The 20,933-nt window shown below is 43.8% G+C and overlaps 3 protein-coding genes and 1 long non-coding RNA gene across 5 annotated transcripts in view; 1 reads left to right on the plus strand and 3 right to left on the minus strand.

Moving 5' to 3' along the window:
* The window catches only part of manba (mannosidase, beta A, lysosomal), a 10,268-nt gene extending 337 nt beyond the window's left edge, over positions 1–9,931 (minus strand). Inside the window, exons 1-17 of the mRNA XM_061301467.1 lie at positions 9,689–9,931; positions 9,089–9,183; positions 7,800–7,905; positions 7,557–7,730; positions 7,094–7,217; positions 4,178–4,350; positions 4,002–4,115; positions 2,999–3,150; positions 2,731–2,848; positions 2,569–2,655; positions 2,310–2,477; positions 2,030–2,248; positions 1,711–1,875; positions 1,499–1,643; positions 1,292–1,434; positions 925–1,185; positions 1–706 (exon numbers count right to left, since the gene is read on the minus strand). The exon at positions 1–706 is cut by the window's left edge and continues 337 nt beyond it. Coding sequence (XP_061157451.1) covers positions 476–706; positions 925–1,185; positions 1,292–1,434; positions 1,499–1,643; positions 1,711–1,875; positions 2,030–2,248; positions 2,310–2,477; positions 2,569–2,655; positions 2,731–2,848; positions 2,999–3,150; positions 4,002–4,115; positions 4,178–4,350; positions 7,094–7,217; positions 7,557–7,730; positions 7,800–7,905; positions 9,089–9,183; positions 9,689–9,883 — 2,670 coding nt within the window. The 5' untranslated portion in view covers positions 9,884–9,931 and the 3' untranslated portion in view covers positions 1–475. The remainder of the gene's footprint in view (positions 707–924; positions 1,186–1,291; positions 1,435–1,498; positions 1,644–1,710; positions 1,876–2,029; positions 2,249–2,309; positions 2,478–2,568; positions 2,656–2,730; positions 2,849–2,998; positions 3,151–4,001; positions 4,116–4,177; positions 4,351–7,093; positions 7,218–7,556; positions 7,731–7,799; positions 7,906–9,088; positions 9,184–9,688) is intronic.
* Positions 6,253–8,085, plus strand: LOC133169349 (uncharacterized). Its single transcript, XR_009718401.1, has 3 exons — positions 6,253–6,648; positions 6,738–6,841; positions 7,099–8,085. It is a non-coding gene; the product is annotated as an uncharacterized LOC133169349 (long non-coding RNA).
* Positions 9,932–10,526: 595 nt separating the features above from the next.
* LOC133169348 (ubiquitin-conjugating enzyme E2 D3-like) lies at positions 10,527–14,639 on the minus strand. Its single transcript, XM_061301472.1, has 7 exons — positions 14,156–14,639; positions 12,750–12,813; positions 12,644–12,675; positions 12,448–12,525; positions 12,268–12,373; positions 12,073–12,166; positions 10,527–11,310 (listed from the first exon to the last, which is right to left on the minus strand). The coding sequence occupies exons 1-7, from the start codon at positions 14,177–14,179 to the stop codon at positions 11,265–11,267; spliced, it is 444 nt and encodes a 147-aa protein (XP_061157456.1). The 5' UTR covers positions 14,180–14,639; the 3' UTR covers positions 10,527–11,264.
* Positions 14,640–15,527: 888 nt separating this feature from the next.
* Positions 15,528–20,101, minus strand: zmp:0000000662 (RING finger protein 145). 2 transcript variants are annotated; one of them, XM_061301469.1, is made up of 11 exons: positions 19,863–20,101; positions 19,397–19,696; positions 19,084–19,192; positions 18,869–18,960; positions 18,522–18,748; positions 18,224–18,414; positions 17,885–18,028; positions 17,640–17,822; positions 17,283–17,430; positions 16,731–17,087; positions 15,528–16,648 (listed from the first exon to the last, which is right to left on the minus strand). In XM_061301469.1, the coding sequence occupies exons 2-11, from the start codon at positions 19,563–19,565 to the stop codon at positions 16,385–16,387; spliced, it is 1,884 nt and encodes a 627-aa protein (XP_061157453.1). In that variant the 5' UTR covers positions 19,566–19,696; positions 19,863–20,101; the 3' UTR covers positions 15,528–16,384. The 2 variants fall into 2 exon arrangements, with proteins under 2 accessions (XP_061157453.1, XP_061157454.1); XM_061301470.1 differs by having other exon boundaries at positions 18,224–18,402; positions 19,863–20,097.
* Between the last annotated feature and the right edge of the window lie 832 nt (positions 20,102–20,933).

Here is a 20,933-nt window from a genome sequence, read left to right on the forward strand (position 1 = left end):
ACAAAAATACTATTTTGAAACACTACTATGGCTGCTGCTTATTCTGGCTGTGTTGCTTGTGACTATTATGAGCTTTAGTAGGAATGCACGCTAGGTGACCTGCGTCAAAGGGCTCTAAACCCGTCGTCACAGGCAGTGTTTAGAAAGACATGTTAAAGTATGTTATTAAAACTTTAAAAAGGCTTTCTGTGAACGGTCTTTCTTTGTAAAAAGACACGTGTGCACGTGCGGCTTATAGTTTGGTGCGGCTTATATAAGAAAAAAACTAAAATATCCCTCAATTTTAGCTGGTGCGGCTTATAGTCCGGTGCGGCTTATAGTCGGGAATTTACGGTAGTTCAATAGTTCAGAGGATAAGGAATGTTTGACATTTCCATACAAACGACGTGTCATATATCTTGGAAAGAATAATCAGGTGCCCTTCCACTGAATTGACAGGCAATCAGGATCGGGTGGTTACCACCTTCAAGGCAATTTAAGGTGAGTAGAGGTCGCTCAAGGAGGTGACGCTGAGTGCTTGGGAGAGTTCCGTAACACTTGTGTTCCTCCCGGCGCGGAACGCCACTGTCCTGTTCCTGGACAGCATCAAGAAGCCGTTGGTGCTAAAGCGTCCGGGAATGCCGCCCACATCGAGCCACACGAAAGGAGCCACGGTGCTCGCCTGGAGATCCACCACCAATCCCGTTTCGTCCTCGCGAACTTTAGCCTGCAAGGAGTTCAAGTGTTTTCAACAGTGTTTTCAACAGCGTTTCCAACTTTACTTCGAGAACAACAAACCACAGCTGCCCAGGCTTTCAAATTGTGTTTGTGGGTTTTAAGCTAACTAAACAAAGAAGTTACTCTAAAAATAATTTGGGGTTTCCAAGAAGGAATTTTGGATCTGTAATTGTCTCTAGAAGGAATTCTGAAACTAAAGTGTCTCACTGTGATGTTTGGTGGTTGAAGGCCCAGGGCATCTTTGGGCGAGCACAGGAAGTGGTGGTTGGCGGGACCGTGTTGGGTGCCGTCGCCCTCCTCCAGGCGAAAGGCCAGCAGACAGCTGAAGCGGCTGCAGCGTCCACATCGGGCCAGTAGGACAGCGACGCGCCCTTTAAAAACCGCAACGGCGCTTCCTCCCGGGACCGCCACAAGATCAGATTTCAGCGTGCAAAGCGGCTCAGGGGTGCGCCATGCGTAGACTGACACCTGGTGGACGGCGCGATTACAATAGTTTGGATTGTTCAGGATGCTTAGTTTGTGCTTCGTTTTAGTTTTTAAAGCAGGCTTATTAGTATTTTGCATCAGGTCCTACCACAGCTCTGAGTTTGAGGTCTTGGCTCAGGTCAGAAACGGCATAGATGAGCAACGTGTCGTCGTCCTCGAAGGCAACGGGCAGGACGTCGGCGAAGAAGTCGGCGGCCAAATAATGCAACATCTTCCACTTGCCGCCGAATTCTGTCGGGTAACGGGAACTGACAGAGGCTGCGACAGCAAACGGCAGCGTTTCGGGCCCACTTACCGATGGATGACCAGGAGGGCGCCTGCCAAATATCGTTGAGTTGCCAGTAGAGTGCACCCATGGTGTTTCCGAGGCCCCCAACCAGCTCACTGCGGCTGCGCCGGTAGAATTCTGTCTGAGTCTTCACGCACTGAGCCTGCATCACCTGGAAACAAATCATGCACAGAGCGTTACAGTCTGCTTGCATTGGGGTCGCAGACGCTTGTTGTCACCTGTGTGAGGTAGAGCGTATGCGTGAAGTTGGCGAGCGGGTCACTGGAGTTGGGCAGGTGGAAGTGAAGGGCCGCCTGCTTCAGCATCTGCTGGTTTCCATCCTGGTGGTGCTGACGGTGGCGAGCAAAACGGCTGCTCAAGCTCCAGTCCTCCGCAAGAGACACCTGCAATGTTGAGTCCAACTTTGGTGAACACCTTTGCTTTTTTCTTCCACATAATTTGACGTTACACTCTAAAATTGATCAGTTGATATTCAGCTAATTTAAAATCAGAAATGTATACATTCGATTGTCCCCTGGAAGCAAAGGTGACACTTACCGGCTGCAGCGTGGAGAGCGACGGCCACGACTGGAAGCCGTACTCGGAGGCGAAGCGCGCACGGGGGAAGGCGCGCCAGTTCCAACAGTCGTCCAGGTAGCTATAGAAGTGCGTGTCACCGTAGCGCGGGTCGTACGGATCGCTGGCCACGTACCCTTCCCGCTCCGACTCGGCGCCGTTTGTGGGACTGGAAACCAGGAACGGCCGACTGGGATCCTCCTGTGGGACACCGGTTTGAGAAACGTCGTGGAAAGTATGATATCGTAAAAAGGAGGTGGACCTGTTTCACGACTGCCATGATGTTATCCACGTAGAGCGTGACGTAGTCTTTGAAGTAGACGGGCCGCTTCCAGATAGGAATGTGGAACCAGTCAGTGGCCAGCGCCGCTTCGTTCTCGTTGTTGGCGCTCCACACGATGACGGACGGGTGAGATTTCAGACGCCAGATCTGGGGAAAAACAAAACAGACAAGATAAGAAAAGAGGATTCCTACAAGACGCGAAACTCGCAGAAGAACGGAGGAGCTTATGTGGCGCCACCTGTTGGTAGACCTCTTCCCTCACGCTGCGCACAAAGTCATCCTCGGTGGGGTACATGGCGCAAGCGAACATGAAATCCTGCCACACCTGAAGGCAAACATGCAAACATGACAACAACATGGTGCGAGCGAGGAGGGCAGAGAAATTCTCGGCTGCGCTCACCATGAGACCAATTTCATCGCAGGCCTCGTAGAAGGCGTCTTGCTCGTAAACGCCGCCGCCCCAAACGCGAAGAACGTTCATGTTGGCCTCGGCTGCCGATCGCAGCAAGTCTTCCAAGCTGACAAGGAGGCAAAGCGCTCAACGCAAGTATCTCTTCAGAACTTTAACGCGACGAGTCGACTACAATAAATATGCCACAGGACAGGAATTTAAGACGGCAAAATTTGGAGCTCGTTGGGAAAAGTGACTTTGGAATGAAAAGACGTACACATGAGGCGTGACTCTATCTTGGAAAGAGTGTGCTGGGATCCAGTTGGAGCCTTTGAGGAAAATTGGCTTCCCATTGATGCGAAAGTAAAAAGTCAGACCCGACGAGCCGGCGATGGACTCCTGGACCAGCTCCACTCTGCGGAAGTAAACCTTCAACACACAGCGAGGGCTTTAAATGACTCTCTTGGATGCCGTCTTCTTTGATTACTTCCGTTTTTGTTCCCCGGGGAGGCAACAAAGGATTGACAAAAAAAATGCATATTTGTGAATGATTTTTAAAGAATATTTTCAATTCGACAGGGGGAAAGAAAACAACAAAGAGGAAGGCACACTAACCCATCAAGATTGTTTGAGGCAATCATCTAACGAGATTTTCTAAGTGTAGCAGGGTGGCTCTCTCTAGTGGTACATGAAAGTATGACATGTAAATGTTCAAAGTAAAATAAAAATGGGATAAACCACAAACGAGTGTTTTCCAAAAAACAGGAGTTGCCCCCCAAAACTGTTCTTTGTCATATTCTTACATTGTTTTTGTCTAATATAATGTAACAGGGCAGCTCGGTGGGGCACTGGCTAGCACGTCCGCCTCACAGTTAGGTTGGTGCGGGTTCGATTCCACCTCCGGTCCTCTCTGTGTGGAGTTTGCATGTTCTCCCCGTGTCCGCGTGGGTTTTCTCCGGGCACTCTAGTTTCCTTCCACATCCCCAAAAACATGCTTGGTAGGCCGATTGAGCACCCCAAATTGCCCCTAGGTGTGAGTGCGGATGGTTGTTCATCTCTGTGTGCCCTGCGATTGGCTGGCAACCAGTTCAGGGTGTCCCCCGCCGATGACGGCTGGGATAGGCCGTGGGGGCAAAGCGGTACAGAAAATGGATGGATGGATAAAGTAACATTGACATATTTTTGTTTTTTTAAAATATTTTTGTCAGAATAATATTTCCATGTGTGTACTTTTAATGTCATATTTTGGCCGCATGCAATAACAGGAAGTGAGCTCCTACCTTTGATTCCGCCTGGAGTAGCGCAAACCCATCCAGCAAACGCGCCGTGACCAGGAGGCGATAAGATGTTTGTTGGCCGTGACCATTGGGCCACCACAGCTTCACGTTGCTGCTCTGAAAACAAAATGTTGATCATGTCTTTCCTCACGTACGTACGCATTCGCACAGTCGCATACCGCGTTGACGTGGAGGGTGAAGGTGTAGGTGAAGCCTGGACCCTGGCGGATGTTTGTCAGGAAGGTAACACTGGAGAGCAGCTCGTGCAAGTCCAGCGTGATTTGGGCCGAGGTGGGCACTAGCGCGTCCACGAGCATGTCCACCTGCAGCGACCACGACGAGCGGACGATGTCTACCACACAAAAACATTCAAACTTCTTCAGAGCTGTGTTTATAATATTTTTGTCCAACAATTTGGGGTATTCTGTTTGAATTTTATACATACATATATATACATAATATATAATATATAGATAGAAAATACACACACACACATATATATATATATATACATATTAGGGGTGTAACGATTCATCGATACACATCGATTAATCGATATAATGCTCTACGATTTATTGGCATCGATGCTAAACGTAAACATCGATTTATATCGCCGTGTTTGACCTCGGACATTAGAAGCGACTTTATTTTGAAATCCAGTTCATTGTTGCTTGCTTCCTCTTTCCGGGAGCAGGGAGCAGTTCGCGGCGTTGCTGCACGTGAAAGGGGAGTCGACAACTAGTACGCGGCTCCTGGGCTGGTGCTATGGCTAGTGTCCAAAAAGACGAGGAAATGTGCTCCCCTTTAGGCTTCAAGTCATTCGTTTGGAAGCACTTTGGATTCCAAAGAAAAGATGGCTCAACGGACAAGACACGTGCAGTTTGTAAATCCTGCCATGCGGTGATCAAATATTCAGGGAGCACAAATCTCGCCGCACATTTAAAGAAAAAACACGACATCAAAGTTCAGTGTTAAAATAAGCACTTTGTATACTACAATACTCTTGTAATTTCCTAAATAAAGAGTTTGCAGTACCTTGTTGATTTTGCGTATGAATTGTTATAAATCAGGATATTGTTCTATATTTTTTATTAAAAAAAAAATAAAAAATCGATCGGAGAGCACTATATCGCGATATATCGTGAATGAATCGCAGCAGGCTTTAAGATATCGGCAAATATCGTATCGTAGTTCTTTGTATCGATGTGAAATTGTATCGTGACAAAACCCGCGATTTACACCCCTAATACATATATATATATATATATATATATATATATATATATATATATATATATATATATATATATATATATATATATATATATATATATATATATACCGTTTTTTTCCCGTGTATAATGCACAAAATTTAACTAATTTATTGTCCTAAAATCTGGGGTGCGCATCATACATGGGTACACAAAAAAAATAAAAATGTTTTTTTTAATTTTTTTTTTTATCCGGATATGATACGGAGGCCGCCATTACAGATGCGCTTTCTTCTCTGCTGTTCACTTCAAACACGCTCCATACGAACACAATGCTTTCGTATCAGACGCTTGCTCGATCACCTGCTCGTTTGCTGTCACAATGTCCCCTACACAAATCCGAAACATTTCTTCGCTATCGAGTTTGCTAGTGCATGCGTAGTGATACTGACCGGCAGAATAACATCCGGTTGTTCCCAAAGATGATCTTTTTTCTGAAATAATTTTACGTTTACGGACTTAAGTAGGAGTCAAAATTTGGGTGCGTATTATACATGGGTACAGGCTTTTTTCCAGCATCAACATACCATTTTTAGGGTGCGTATTATACATGGAAAAAAAACGGTGTGTGTGTGTGTGTGTGTGTATATATATATATATTAGAGATGCACCGATCCGACTTTTTCAGTTTCGATACCGATACCGATGCCGTGGCTTTGCGTATCGGTCGATACCCGATACCGATCCGATATTATGGTTGACTTAACAAGGTACATAACTCTACATGTGGAACAGAAAAGACCAAAGGCAATGGCATCAGGCAGACTACACAGTTATTTGCTCTAAATTAGGGGTGTCCAAACTAACGGTCCAGTTTTTATTGGCCCGCAGCAAATTCTGAAAACATAATTGAATATGGCCCGCACAAGAAGCTTGAGCTCAGCTTCTCAGTTTCCACACTAGATGGAGCCCGCCACACAAAGCGTTTGACGTCCCATTAACACCCCCCGGAAGAGAAGCGAACACGCAGCGTTTGACATCCGGGGAACCGTCGCCACTCGGACAAGTTGTGCGTCAGCCCTCGGTGACACTTAGAAAATATTCGCAAAATTTTATCGGACCTCCAGGACCGCTTTTTCACCCTCGCTGTCCGACCGGGGAACCGTCGTAGCTCGGACAGCTTGTGTGCCAGCATCCGCTGGCGCCACGAACGGCGAAAAATCAGCCTCTCCCTGCCGCACAAGCTGTCCGAATTGCGACGGTTCTCCTTTCGGGGCCGATTTTTTTTTTTTAATGGGCCATTATGATGGCGGAATGTTTATGAGCGCTCAGATTGCGGCGTAGACTTTATCACCTCCAATGCAACACCTTTCAGAATATCAAATAAGGTCATGGAGGCGATTCTTTCTGCTTTCTATTTGCTTCAGTGATGCACTTGAGTGAGTGAGAGAGCGAGAGGGAGCGAGAGGTGTTAAGGGCCAACAAGTAGCAGATGCAACAAATTACAGCCAGCATTGTTTCATTTCAGAATATTTTCTAAGTGCCAGCGTGGGCTGCCGCACAACTTGTCCGAGTGGCGACGGTTCCCCGGTCGGCCACGAATGGCGAAAATTCGGCCTCTCCACCACGGAGGTCGGTGAGAATTTCAGAATATTTTCTAAGTGACAGCGTATATATATATATATATATATATATATATATATATATATATATATATATATATATATACACACATATATATATATACGTATATATATATATACACATATATACTATATATATGTATATATGTTTTTATAAACATTGTAAACAAGTTTTGCATCGTTCAGAATTTTTGTTGCAATTTTTGACAATATTTGTATATTTTTTACAATATGTTCATACCGTAGAGAGGAAGAGCGGCCAAGTGAACGAGGCGCAGCAGGTCAAAGGCCTCCAGGCGGACGCCTTTCCATAACCCGGCGCCAGGGAAGGACGGACCCCAGTCCCAACTGAACGAACTCTGGGCCTGAGCCACAAACACACGCAGGAAGCAAAGCACTGGCTTCACTACACATTCGTTCCAGATTACTGTGGTGCCTTGAAACGCGAGTTGAATTTATTTCATGACCGGCAAATCTGATACCCATTGAAATACACTGGAATTATATTTTTTTTTTTAACAAAAAATCCTTCAACCCTGGACAATAGCATACAAAGAAATGAACGGTCGCTGCTAGTAGAACTAACTATTTGATTTAAAAACTAAACCCAATAAAATATTAACTAAAAAACACATGCTTTAAAGAAAATTAAATTAAGCCAGAAAATATAAACCCAGGCAATTTTAATCCTGGTTGGGACTCACTTTCCTGATGAAATTGACGTGACATTGTCCTTTCTGGACGTCGGGCGGACACTCGGGAGGAACGCTGTATGCAGTGTGAGCGTTCCTTTTCTGGGCGGCGAACACAACAGAAGACAGGATGTGAACCGTCAACGTGTTGTCCGCGGCCTTCAGCAGTCCTTGGACGGGAAAGACCTGCGGGAGAAAAAGGCGTTGAAAGAGTTGCGGAAAGGACGGACAGACGGGCAGACAGGATGAACGCACATATGGGCAGAACATGTTGTCCGTGCTGCCCACCAACACACCGTTGAGCCAAACGGACGCCGCTGTGTCCACGCCGTCCAATATCAGAAGCACTTGCCGCTTGGACCTGTTTACGAGGGCACAGTTACAAAGATGGCTCTGTAAAAAAATTATAGACCGTGATTTCCATGTGTAATGCGCAAAATTTAACGAATTAATTGTCCTAAAATTTGGGGTGCGCATTATGCATGGGTGGGTATAACAATTTTTGAAGAAAATCTCCTTCGAAATAAAACTTGAAATCATCTTTCTTCTTGTTTGTTGTCAATCGCGCATCGCATTCAGCCATCCTGCCCAACACACTTAGTAAAATTCATAATTGACGACACATTGTTTGATGCGATGGTGCAATCCTTGATGGTATGTATTGTCAAATATTGTTTGTTTTTTAATCTCCATCGCAAACCGGATATCATACGGACACCGCCATTACAGATGCACAGAACGGATGCGCAAGACACATCAGCTATATAAAGAGCAAGAGTTCAGTTCTCTATCTAAATGCGTATTACAGTTAATATTTTATTTCACAACACTTTGCCTTGTTCCTTTCTTCTCTGCTGTTCACTTCAAACACGCTCCATACGAACACAATGCTCTCGTATCAGACGCTTGCTCGATCACCTGCTCGTTTGCTGTCACAATGTACCCTACACAAATCCGAAACATTTGTTGCGGCTCCAAGTCACGACGAGGGGCAAGTTTTGGTTTCCAAGGGTGTTTATATTCCTCTTCAACTTCTCTCCCATACAGAGCCGCCATTTTCACATGTCCGCACGTCACTTTCCTCTCTTTTCATTTTAACCTAACTGATCGCGGTGGTGCCTTTCTGGGCAGTCTTGAGAAATCAACGCCAACAAAAAAAATACATCCAGCCTAGTTAAGAAATCACCAGAAAGATCACCATGACAAAGATAATAAATAACTAGAACATCACTCAAATATTGGTGATCCCGTTGAGAGTCTCACATATTTCTTCGCTATCAAGTTTGCTACCGAATGCGCAGTGATACTGACCGGCAGAATAACATCCGGTTGTTCCCATAGATGATCTTTTTTCGGAAATAATTTTACGTTTACGGACTCAAGAGTCAAAATTTGGGTGCGTGTTATACATGGGAAATTACGGTACATATTTTATAAAATTTACTTTTTGATGTCTTGTAGTAGTTATTTGTCTGTAATGCCTACAATGCAGTGCAAGTAGGAAGTTTTAGGCCAATCTGTGAATGGTGTTTTTCTCTGCTGACCTGAGCTCTTTTGACACCACGAAGGTGGTGGCGTATGTCCAATTGTCCAAAGAGATCCACTCATAGAGTAGGTCATTGAAGCGGAAGTAAGGGTCCTGCAAGATGCAGCAAAGGTTTAAAGAGTAAAATACAAGAAAAAAAAAAAACAAGGCTAAATAAAAGGTATGGATCACACCAATCCAAGTGAATTTTTGGGATTTTTTTAAAGAAATTTACATTCGAGGCAGGTCTCGTGCAAGTAAAACAGCAAAATAAACAACAATGAAACAAGGAGCGACAAGGGGAATAAATTGTAAAAAAAAAAAAAAAAAAGTAATAAAACAAACTCAAATAGTAAATAATAAAACGGACAATAAACGAATGCCTAGGTAAGTAAGGAAAATATTTAAAATAATCACTAACAAGCTAATACATAGAATCAAAATTGATCAAATAAAAAAGGAAAGGAAAATACGGTAAGCTAAAAAAAAAAAAAAAAAGGGAAAAACGTTAAAATTGCGCTGTCTTTCTCGGGTGAGCTCGAGTTACGGTTGACAAAAACATGCCAAATAAAACACTCGTGACTTTTGATTATGATTGTAAATATTATTTTAAGGGGACCTGTATGAAGCCTCGCTCCTGCAGCGCCGTATGGACGCAGCCTGGCACCCGAGCGGTCAGAGAAATTGATTTGTTGGAGTTCCACAAATTCCACTCCCCGTCCAGACTTTGGACAAGAGGAGAAATACCATCATGACTCCAAATCTCCCAAACTCCAAACGATAAAAGAAAGAAGACTAAAACGCGTGCATTCATCTTCGCTCAGCAGCATTCGTTATTAAGTCATGTTACTTCCGGGTTTTGGTCACATGACCGGATTTTAGGCAAGGGGAAGGGGCTTGTGAGACGATTGTTAAGACTGCGGCGCTAATTTGTTTTAAATAAAGGCCAGATTTGAGGAAAATCTAGTACTTCGCACTAAATTAAAACAAACTGTTTTATCAAAAGTTCCAGTGTGCTTTAATTAGTACTTTTGACGAAATTTGGAACTGGCAAAATGAAGGGTAAACAAGAGAAAATCTACAAGACTATAAAATATACCGAATATAAAATTTTGTTGGAATTTTGATTGACTATTTTAACCAGGGGTGTCAAACTCATTTTTGTCACAGGCCGCATCGTAGTCAGTTTCCTTCGGAGGGCCATTATGACCATCAATAAAATGTATACGTTTGAAACCGGAGACTAGTAAAAACTGAATATTTTCAAAAGATCAATCGTAACAAAAATTGCTAGCAATATCTGTATTGAAGACAATTTGTAACTTTAGTATTGACAGATTAAGTGGATGCACAATTTGTCTTTAGGGGCCACATTAAATGATGTAGCGGCCGTAGCCAGGCCTTGACTTTGACATACGATTATAACAAACAAACAAAAGAGACCAACATTCACATACTTAAGGTTGAAGTAACTTTATTGAAGGGGAAACTAAAAACAGCCGTGAGTTGTTCAACCGCCAGCTTCGCATTATACATACTTGTGGGGGTTGGGGAGGGAGGGGGCGTACATGAAGACAGTTCGTGTGGGGCATAAGCCAAAAATTCATCTGGTGGCTTCTAGAGCTCGGAGGAGAGAAAAATAAAATAAAAGCCTCAAGAGGGGGAACCAAATTCATGTGTTGTATATAGTAGCCTACGTTTTATTTTTTTTATAATTAACATGCATAAAATACAACATATTTAATATTTTGTCTCTGGACTGCAGTGCTTTTCTTTCTGTACACGCTTGTTGCCGCAGCTCACCGCTTGCTTCCTATGCTAAAAGGCCCACGCGGTCATCTGCTCACAGTAAGTCACTTTCTCCCTTTGTCTTTTGCCAAATCGATGGAGTTAACTAATTTGATTTTGTGTGCGCACGCATGTATGTGTTGGCTAATCATGCATGGCCAAACAGGGTGTGTGTTTGAAACCGGAGAGAAAATAAAAATCCTGGAAAATTTGTCGTCACGCATCCTGAGAGAAAAACACGACCTTCTTATTCGCGCACAGATGAGAAAACCAAAGAGGGGGTGTAAAATGCTCTGGATTAAACAAAAAAATATATATAAGTGGAAAAAAGCCCAACTTTTTTTTTTCAGTCTGACCCAAAGAAATGCGCCCCCGCCCCTCCTGCCACCAGACCATTTTTTCCTCCATCACATTGCATATTTTTGCGTCCATTCTTTCGCCATTTTGGTGTACCTGCAAGGAGAAGATGTTCATGAGCAACATTAGCATGTAGTCTGCAGATACGCAAACACAAGACCACACTTTCATTTGAAAAAAAAAAAAAAAAAAAAGAGAGTCCGAGAAGGCAATGACTACAGATTTACATGTGCAACCTGAAAACTTTTGTTCAAACTGAATTGACATTCACTTCATTTGTAATCTTTATTATTTTTGTCTGGTTGGGCATAGTACCCAGTCCCAATGCCTCACTGGCTTGGGAGCGCAGATTACTAACCGCTGAGTTAAAGGTCCAGAGAACTACTCAGTCTTGAATCATCATGTACACGTTTATTCAAGTGTGAGCAGCAGTACGAATTGTGGCCTACAGCAGTAACGTAATTAAGGGATAAAATAGGAGACACTTCCGTTCCAATTTGATGAATTTTCTTTTCACAAATCTCTTTTTAAATTCACCAGCAAATTGGTGCCAGTTTGCAGAAAACGAAAGCAAAATATCTTTCTGGGGTGAAGAATTTTGGCTGCTTCATCTTAGCATCTTCCTACTGTGCACGTCATTCCAATTGTCTTTCGAGCAGGATAAAAATCTGGTTTGTACTTTAAGGCAACCGCGCCGACCGGCTCAGCAAGCTCGGGAAGGTTGGCGAGCGGGCACGTCAAAAACCACAGCGATGACACCGGACAACTTTGGGGCTGAAAACACCGCAGGTTCAAGAGCCCAAAATTGCCTTTTATTTTTTTGGACTTTGTTTTTATGTTGTTGCTCCAGTTCCTTACTTGTTATTATCTGTTTTGTAGATTCGTGCAATCTCTGGCACTAGCGGGTCGTCAGGGTTGGGGTCGCATAGCAGCGAGCAAATGGAGAGAAGAACTGCGCCGACAAAAGTAAATAAAAAGAAAAACAAACTCAGGTGTGACATTCCGAAAGGATCTTAACGCCGAGGAAGTCGAAACGGCGAACGAGCGAGTCACCTTTTGAAATGGTAAGTGCTGGAGACCACTGTGATCTGAGAATGTCCAGACAGATACTGCCATTACTGTTAATATTTGGGTGGTAGATTCTTGTCGTGAACGCGACCTGGAAGACAAATAAACAAGATGTGAGGCACAACGTTGGGCCGTCTTATGCGACTTTTGAGTGTGCTTGCTTGCCTTGGGTGGTTTGAAGGGATAGTCTGTTGGAAAATGAATGGTCAAGAAGAAGACGCCTCCCTGATATGGACTGTCACTCTGAATGGACAATAGAGGAAAAAAAAATACATTCAAACAATTCTCCCCTTACAAATAGAATAAATTAAAAAAAAAATAAACAAAGGGGGAAAGTGATAAAAATGGAATTTGCACTTACAGGGCCCATGATTGTGGCTTGCCAGTGAAACACTGCAGAAAGGACAAATAAGACGATTAGACCTGAAAAGGCGCTCGGAAGTGTCGATTGTTTGATAATGACTTACTGTCGTCGCCCACTGGGCCGGCCGAGCACTGCGCTGGTGGGTCGCGAGCCAGGTCGTGAAGCTCCTGAAATGGGGAGAAATTATTTGATAGCACGACAGTACCTTGAATTTGACGTTTTTCTTTGCTTTGGTTCACGAGGGACCGAAGTGATTTTTCCATTACTGCGCAAAAAAATTGTCTAAACGATTAGCAATTGATTGGTACATTTTGGCCTTTTTGTGATTAAGCAACTTTGACATTTAGGAAGAGCAATACGACACTTTGCTGATTGCAAAATAAATTAGGATTCAGTCACTGGTTTAATTCGTAACTTGTGCAAAAGCCATCATCGGTTTCCAAATAAAAAGCAGAAATTCGCAAATCTCCAATTTTGATTCAACATAGTTCGTGTTCAAGTTTGAACAAGATTTACTATTGAGGCTGGAATTCTGAGAACTGTCAATTTGCTGATCATTAATTCCAGATTAAGCAATTATTTATTGCTTTTTCCCAATGCCTGACATGTATCCAACAAAGAAAGGTATGTCCGCCTGGCGATGTGGTCACGGTGAATAGTATCTACGCATTTTTATGGACGTAGAGTCAGGATTGAATATTTAGCTCAGGAAAGAGTAATGTTTTTTTTGTACACACATGGTGAGCATTATTTCTACTTTTTCAATTATCTGTACTTTTAACTAAGTAGCGAGAGGAATTTTGGCCCTCCGCTTATGCAAACCAGTTTAAAGCAGGACGAGACTGAAGCATCAAACATTTTATTTTTAGGCCTGCTGCGATTTCAAAGTGAGGAGGGTTGTGGGGGCGCACTGCCCCCCCCCCCCCAACTGCCCCACCCGGCCTCCACTGGTAAATACGTATGTAATAAACGCCTGTCATTGTCTGTTATTCGAATAAATAATGGCACTTTAGAAGCCGGCCGGCTGAGCAGCATGTGAACGCGTGACCGACGGGTTTGAGTACATTCACCGACGCATAGCACAGACATGTTTCACCCCCGACGCTTTTGACGTAAAATATGACTCATGGTTTCTGGTCAAACGCCGCCTGTGCATGATTACAAGATATGTGTTGCAAAACGATCTGAATCACACTTCAGAAAGCACAAACACGACGTTATTACTTGCCATGATTGCAATCTTAGCGCGGACATGTGTGTTTATATAAGCCGTGAGCGGTCTCGGGGCCCTCCGGAGTCAGCTAGGCTGCTAACGCCAGCTAGCGTAAAGCACCAATTTCAACTTTCAAACTGGGGTGGTGACCAAGTCACAGTCACTCTGGTGGTTATTTTATTCTTTGAGTAGGAAAAACAACGAGAATGTTTCACGACGTAATCACGATAACAGGAGAACCGGGGGGCTGCCACTAGCCCGGGCTAACGGGCGAGGAGTCAGGGTGTCAATGATACCTTGTTAATCCTTTTCAAAGCCATCCTTGTGTTGGGCTGCTGCTGCGGCGGCTGCTCCGGCTGCTGGTTGTCGATCCGAGCGATGAAGGCCGGCCGTGATATGCCAGGATGCTGGGGCCTCGCTCCGTGAGAACCGACGACGCAAGTGTCGCACGCACACAACACGACGCCCGGGGCCTTGTCGTTACGAGCTAGCACACAGTTAGCCGACGAAGCTAAAAAGGAATTACGTATGCGCCGACGAACAAATTAAAAAAAGAAGCTAGGGGGTAGAAGTGAAGCCGGACCGATTCTCAATCAGCTTATGTTCTTCTTAGCCACCGAAATGTCTCTGTAGTTGTCCCCGTAAATTCCGTATCGTCGTCGGGGTAGGGGTGGTAGGTAAGGGGGGAGGGCGGAGAGAAAGCCGGACCACGAAGCTTCCCGTGTCGATTTGATGCCGTTAGCCAGCTAGCGTCCGTCTGCATGCGAGTGAGCCTTTATGACGACACCCAGGAGGAGGCGGGGCGAGTGGGCGACGTCAAAACAACTGTGGCCCGGATGCAGGCTCTGCGTGCACGCGTACGAACACGCGTGCACGCACACGCTCATAAGTGTTGAACAATTAATCAAATTTCACGTTGATTAAAATGAAATGACACGAAATGAAATGACACTGAAGACTCAAATCATATTTGCTGCAAAAAACAACATTCAGCTTAATTTTGATCTATTTCAGCAGGCTTTTTAATTTTATTTATTTATATTTATTTAATTTTAACATTTCTATATACAGCGTCTGATAGGTTATTTTGTATATTTATCTAAATTTGTTATTAAAATATTATTCCAACGAAATATGCAAATGTTGTGATTGCATTATCTATAGAGGATTTTAAACAAATTATAAATTAAGACATTTAATAAAAATGAATACAAACTGTATAAGTACACTGTTTTATTTGAATAATTCTTGTTTTGCCACAATTATGCAGTTGTGTGTGTTGTTATATTGGTTTCTCTGTATTTTTGAAACGTAGCAACAAGGAAATGTGTTGTTCTCGCCACACCTTGAGGACGTCATCGAAACAATTCACATTTCAATTTGGAAAAAAAAGGCGAAGAAGCCACATTGTGTTGTCCAACTAGATTCCAGGTTCAATCCAGAGTTGAATTCAACAAATCTATTTATGGCTTGAAAGTGAGGTTTCATTCTCATTAAAGCTTGATTAAAAAATCCAGACCTTAATGATATCATAGAAAGTGACCACAGTAAAAAGTATCCTATTGTACAAAATAGTTATTTTGTCCTTCCTACCCTAACCTACCTTCAACCCAGGTTACACATCGAAATTAAATTCAATATTCTTCATATATTTTTGATTGAAAGCCATTTATATTGTATATTTATTTATTGATCCCCAGGGGTGGGGAAATTCAGGCCCCAGCAGTATTCATACCACAGAGTGGGTATACAAAAGACGCACAAATGGCATGAGCGCAACTCAATAGGCTCTCATAAGGCTGCCACACAACGGCGCCACAAAGAAAGCCAGAAAGTGCTCAAGATAAAAGCCATCAAAGCAAAACAAAGCTAAAAGACAAAGGAAAAAAAATAACTGTGGCCAACCAGCACCCCTCAATACAAGAGAACATCCCAAAACACACTAAATAGCTTTCACGGGGTCCATAGACAGGTGTAGGGGCAGTCCAGTTCAACGGCGCCCAATGGACCGTGGTCGTGGACTAATTCATAGAGTATACTTTTTTGATTTTATAAACTTCGTTTCAAAGGATCAAGATTATATCCAGATATTTAATGATTGTGAAACACACCACAGTTGCGAAGCACTCACTATCTTGATTCTATTTTTGGTTTGGCATGTTAGCTTCTAAAATAAACCCAACAACTAAGAGTTCCTTCTTAAGCTTTCAAATAGTTGTTGAATCCACACCATGGTGTCTTGTGGTTTTAACAAATATCAACAGTCACATTTGGTTAAAAAAAAACAACTTCATCACTTAAATTCTTTTTCCACCAATCAACAAAGTCTGTTTGCATGTAGACGGAAGGCCAAAATAAAGGATCAGAAAAATCGACAATGAGGCCACCCAGGAGTCTTTGAGAAAAAAAACATAGAGCACCTTATCCCGTTTGTCCATTCATATGTTAGCATGAAACTGATTTAATGTGACTGGACTGTACGGTTTGTGAAGACAAAAAATAAAGACCAAAAAAAAAAAAACCCATCAAATAAAATCATTCTCGTCTGAATCATCCTCTGCCGAGCCGAAATCGTCTTCCTCTACAGAGTCGACGTCTTCCTCCAAAATGGCCCCGGCGTCGGGCTCCAGTGGTGTCGAAGTATCGGGTTCCCTGCCATGGTGGGTCGGCGGGTGGGCCGGGACCGTCTGGTGGCACATGGGACACGTCCCCTGCACGTGGAGCCACTTGCTCAAGCAGTTGGCATGAAACAAGTGATCGCACGACGTGACCACGGCCGACGTCATCTCCTGTGAACGCACGTGCACAAGTCAACTTCATAGATCAACGTGGATGATTAATAGATAACGAGGCAAATGGGCAGGTGCCAACCATGAAGCAGATGGCGCAGACGTCGTTGTGCCGCCCGAGCTGCTCCGGCGTGGCCCGGGGTAGCGAGTTGATCTTCTTGACGGCCTCCAAGCGAAGCACAAAGCTGCGCCAGCCCGAGCGCGCCCGCAGCCATACGTTGCAGTAAGAGTGGACGACAATTACCGAGGCGCCCGTCCAGCTCCACTCGCCCACCAGCGACTCCCAGACGGCATACGCCACCACGCACAGCGCCACAGCGAACTCCAGCGAGCGGCTCACCGCGTTCACCCAGTAGATGACCTCGTCCAGGTTGTCCACAGGCTCGCTGCGGAATAGCTCCGCCATGAAGAGGGAGTAGATGAACAGCGTGCCTGTTATCTGTGCCGACGAGAGCGTGCAAAATAAGCGCATCGGCGAGCACAGCTGGTCAGAGCAAAAACTGTCATGTGCACCTCAAAAGTCAAGAAATGCCCGAGCAATGGGTGGGAGGAGTCTAAAATGGTCACTTCAAACAGAGAAATTTTTTGATGAACTAAAAATGATCTTAGAAGAGCTAAAATGTTCTGAGCCTACCTGAAGGGAGGTGAGCATGCACCCTGCAACCAAAATGAGGAGCCAGAAGTCCATATGGAAGAATTGCAAAATTTCATATGCCATGAAAACTGGGAAGACCAGCAGAAGAAGACACACGCTGAGCCCACGCAAGTGCTTCCACACACTCCTACAAGGGAATAAAATAAATAAATAACAACAACAACAACAACAATATAAATAAAAAAATACTAATAAATAAATAATAAATAAATGGAGAAGTTTTCTTTAGATAAAAGTTGTGCTTTGCCACCATCTCGCGGCATCTCGCTCTCGAGCAACTATGTCACAGTGAGTTTCGCTCGGACAAAAGTAGTGCGGGCGAGTCGAGGCAAGTACCTGTTTTGCGAGGCGGCCAGAGCGAGGACGAGCGGGTGCGCGATTTCGAGCATGGCCTGCATTGTGGACGTGAGTACGATGAAGAAGATGATGCTGAGCAGGAAGGTCCGCTGCAGCGTGGCCGTCGCCAGCAGGCCCGTCTGCAGGGCCAGCAGCAGCAGCGTCACGCCCTCCGTCACCCCCCTGACAGACAGCAATGCAACTTAGGCTGTCTCCAATAGTCGAGTTTGAAAGCGTGCGCTCACCTGTGCATGACGTTGTGGTTGTTCAGGGCGTCATCGTGGCTCCCCAGGAACCATTTACAGAAGGTGAGCAGACCCAGAGCCAAGTAGGACACCACGAAAGTCAGACCCAACAGGGAGTACGGCGTGGTGCAGCATTCGGAAACACTGCGTACGCGCACGCACAAAATGACTTTCACTATTTGACAATTTGTTTTGCAGGACCACCACATTTTTTATTACCTAAAGTTTGCCTAACTCTGTACTTTTGTTTTAATTCTTACTGAAACATTACCGTTCAATCAGCACATTTTAAGGGCTGGGCATCAATTACTGGTGACTTTTCAGTCTTGGCTTGCTCACCTGGTGAGCAGGAAGAAGAGGAGGCTCTGATGGGCGGCGAACGAGGCGGCAGGAGACATGATGCTGGAGCACAAGTGGACCACAAAGAGGACCACCCAGAAGACGCTAAACAGAAGTGGCACGGCAAACTCAGTCCACAAGGAAATAGCCGCCGCCGGCAGGCGAGAGAACGCCAACACCTGTGCGGGATTCTAATATCAGGTCAGTTGAAAACTGTTTAAAAAAATAAAAGAACCAAAGAAAAAGGTACGAAGATGTGTTTCTCAAGATATGACACCAGAAGGATAAATGAAAGCACCTCCATCTTGAGTGACAAGGCCTTCTTGGTGAGGCGGTAGAGTAACAAGAGCAGGAAGAGTTCGCAGGCGACCTCGCTGAGCGTGACGGCAAAGACGTGGATGGCAGGGAGCAGGTTTGCGGGGGCGCCGCACAGGCGGGCCAGCAGGGGGAGAGCGGGGGTCCAGAAGAGCCACACCTTGCGCGTTTTCATTAGGAAAGCACACAGTGCGCTCACGAGGAGCTGACCTAAACACAAACACACGTCGCTCACTAGATGGCGCTGTCCTACAAGGGAACGTCCATTCAGTGCCACATTATGGCTTATTTGAAAGCCTATAACCTTATCTCGGAGGCAATAGAACTTACTTGTCAATGATCGAATGAATCTATTGAAGGCTTCAGCGTGGAGGTAGGGCGCCCCCTGGTGGTCTGACCGTATCTCATCCAGGATGAATTCCCTGGAAACAACAAATGGAAATGACAACACAAAGGGGCGTGGCCAGCTCATGGCAACAGCAATACAATTCAGTACACACCTAACCCTAATTTGGAAATGACTGATTTGAAGCTTGGGTACTAACTTTGCGATTTGGTGTCCCACAAAGAGTAGCATGGCAGCCAGTACGTGCAGGTAGACACTTACTATATGTCTCAGTGGGAGCAGCAGCAAAACCAGCATCAGCAAGTGACCTACGCACGTACACGCACACAATATCAGAAAATTATTCATATTTGAAAAAGAAAAACTTACAGGAACAGCAACTTTGCAACATGGCTAGATAATACAAAAACACAAAAAATGATGAAAAACAAAAACAGGAGAAGACTACATCAATGTTAGAAAACAAATATCAGTTCATACAGAATATATTGGTGGTAGTTTGAAGAACTCACCAAGGTAGAACGTGTCACAAATGAGCCATCGGTACTTGCTGAACACATGTTCGTTTTTTACTCTGAGTTGCTCCATTAGAGCCACGATGTCATACTTATAAAACAGGTCCAGCACCAGGATGCTCGGCACCCTCAGGGCCACATTGGCAAACACTTCCAGTCGAGGCATGCTTACAAAATAAATAAATAAATAAATAAATAAATCAAAAAAAATATTATACGACGATTATGTTAGTGCGTTTGAGTGTGAGGGTAGGGGTAAAGGTCACATGATCACCATTCCGTTCATCCTGCGATCATCTGAAACAAAAACAAAAACTCGCAATTGATGTATCCTCAAAATAACACCAATACAAAATAAATGCAATACTATATTACAATGCTCCATATATTTGAGTAATAAAGAACACTACAACAGTGTCAATTTTAAGTTAGGAATGGCCAGTAGGCATGAAATAGAACTTACGTTGCAGAGGAGCCATCCTGCTCGTTTCTAAGCAAACAACAAACCATTTTACATTCGTACAGTCAATCAAACGCAAAATTATAACGACACTCGAACTCGAAGAACTGATCAAATTAAAAGACGATACAGGTATAAGGACAAGGAGAATGACTTCCAATGTTATGATTCTGGTAATTTGCGTGACCACTTCCTGTAAACGTCACAGCGGAACAAGCCAATCACATCGACGTAAACTTGGAATTGAGGGCGAGCTGTGTCACAACGGAATGATCCAATCAGATTGAGGGATACTTACAGTATATATATAATATATATATATATATATATATATATATATATATATATATACTTACAGTATATATATATATATATATACATACACACACACACACACGCACACAAACACACACACACACACACACAGTACGTATGTATTTATAACATTTCAAACGTGAAAAAACAATTACGGTATAAATGAATACAATAAAGATTAAAAAACAAATATGGAATGATACGAATGTGGGAAAACATTTTTTTTTAATACATAAATCAATGTTTTGATTTTCTTTGTTTTGTGTAACTAATTCTTGTGTACACCGGGGACACTTGTAGACACAAATATTTTTTTGTCAAACACACATTCACACCGTCATATGCGGAAATTGAACTCACGGTGTCGGCACACAAGACAGGCAAAGTGTCCATCATCGGTAACTCCCTAGAACACATATTATCCCCTTTACTTTGACTCGGTGTCAATACAGATTTTGGAAGGAAAAGACTCAACTTTATTCATCCAGCACTTTGAAAACAATTATTGCTCCATAGAGTGCTGCACATGGCGTAAAATCAGACGACAAAAACAAACAACTCAATAAAACAGCAAATAAAAGTGTGTTTCATGCTGAGTCAAGGGTGTACCTCATCACCCCCACTTTGCACAACAGACTTGAAAATTAGATGAAAATAGACAAACAGAGGGAATTGTTAAACACTGTGGAGTGAGTGAGTAAGAATGAATAATTTCCCGTGCTGATTTAGCTCTGGAGTTTTTGGATAGTCAGCATTCGG

This window comes from Syngnathus typhle, linkage group LG16 (assembly GCF_033458585.1).
Source record: "Syngnathus typhle isolate RoL2023-S1 ecotype Sweden linkage group LG16, RoL_Styp_1.0, whole genome shotgun sequence".
Classification (NCBI taxonomy): domain Eukaryota; kingdom Metazoa; phylum Chordata; class Actinopteri; order Syngnathiformes; family Syngnathidae; genus Syngnathus; species Syngnathus typhle.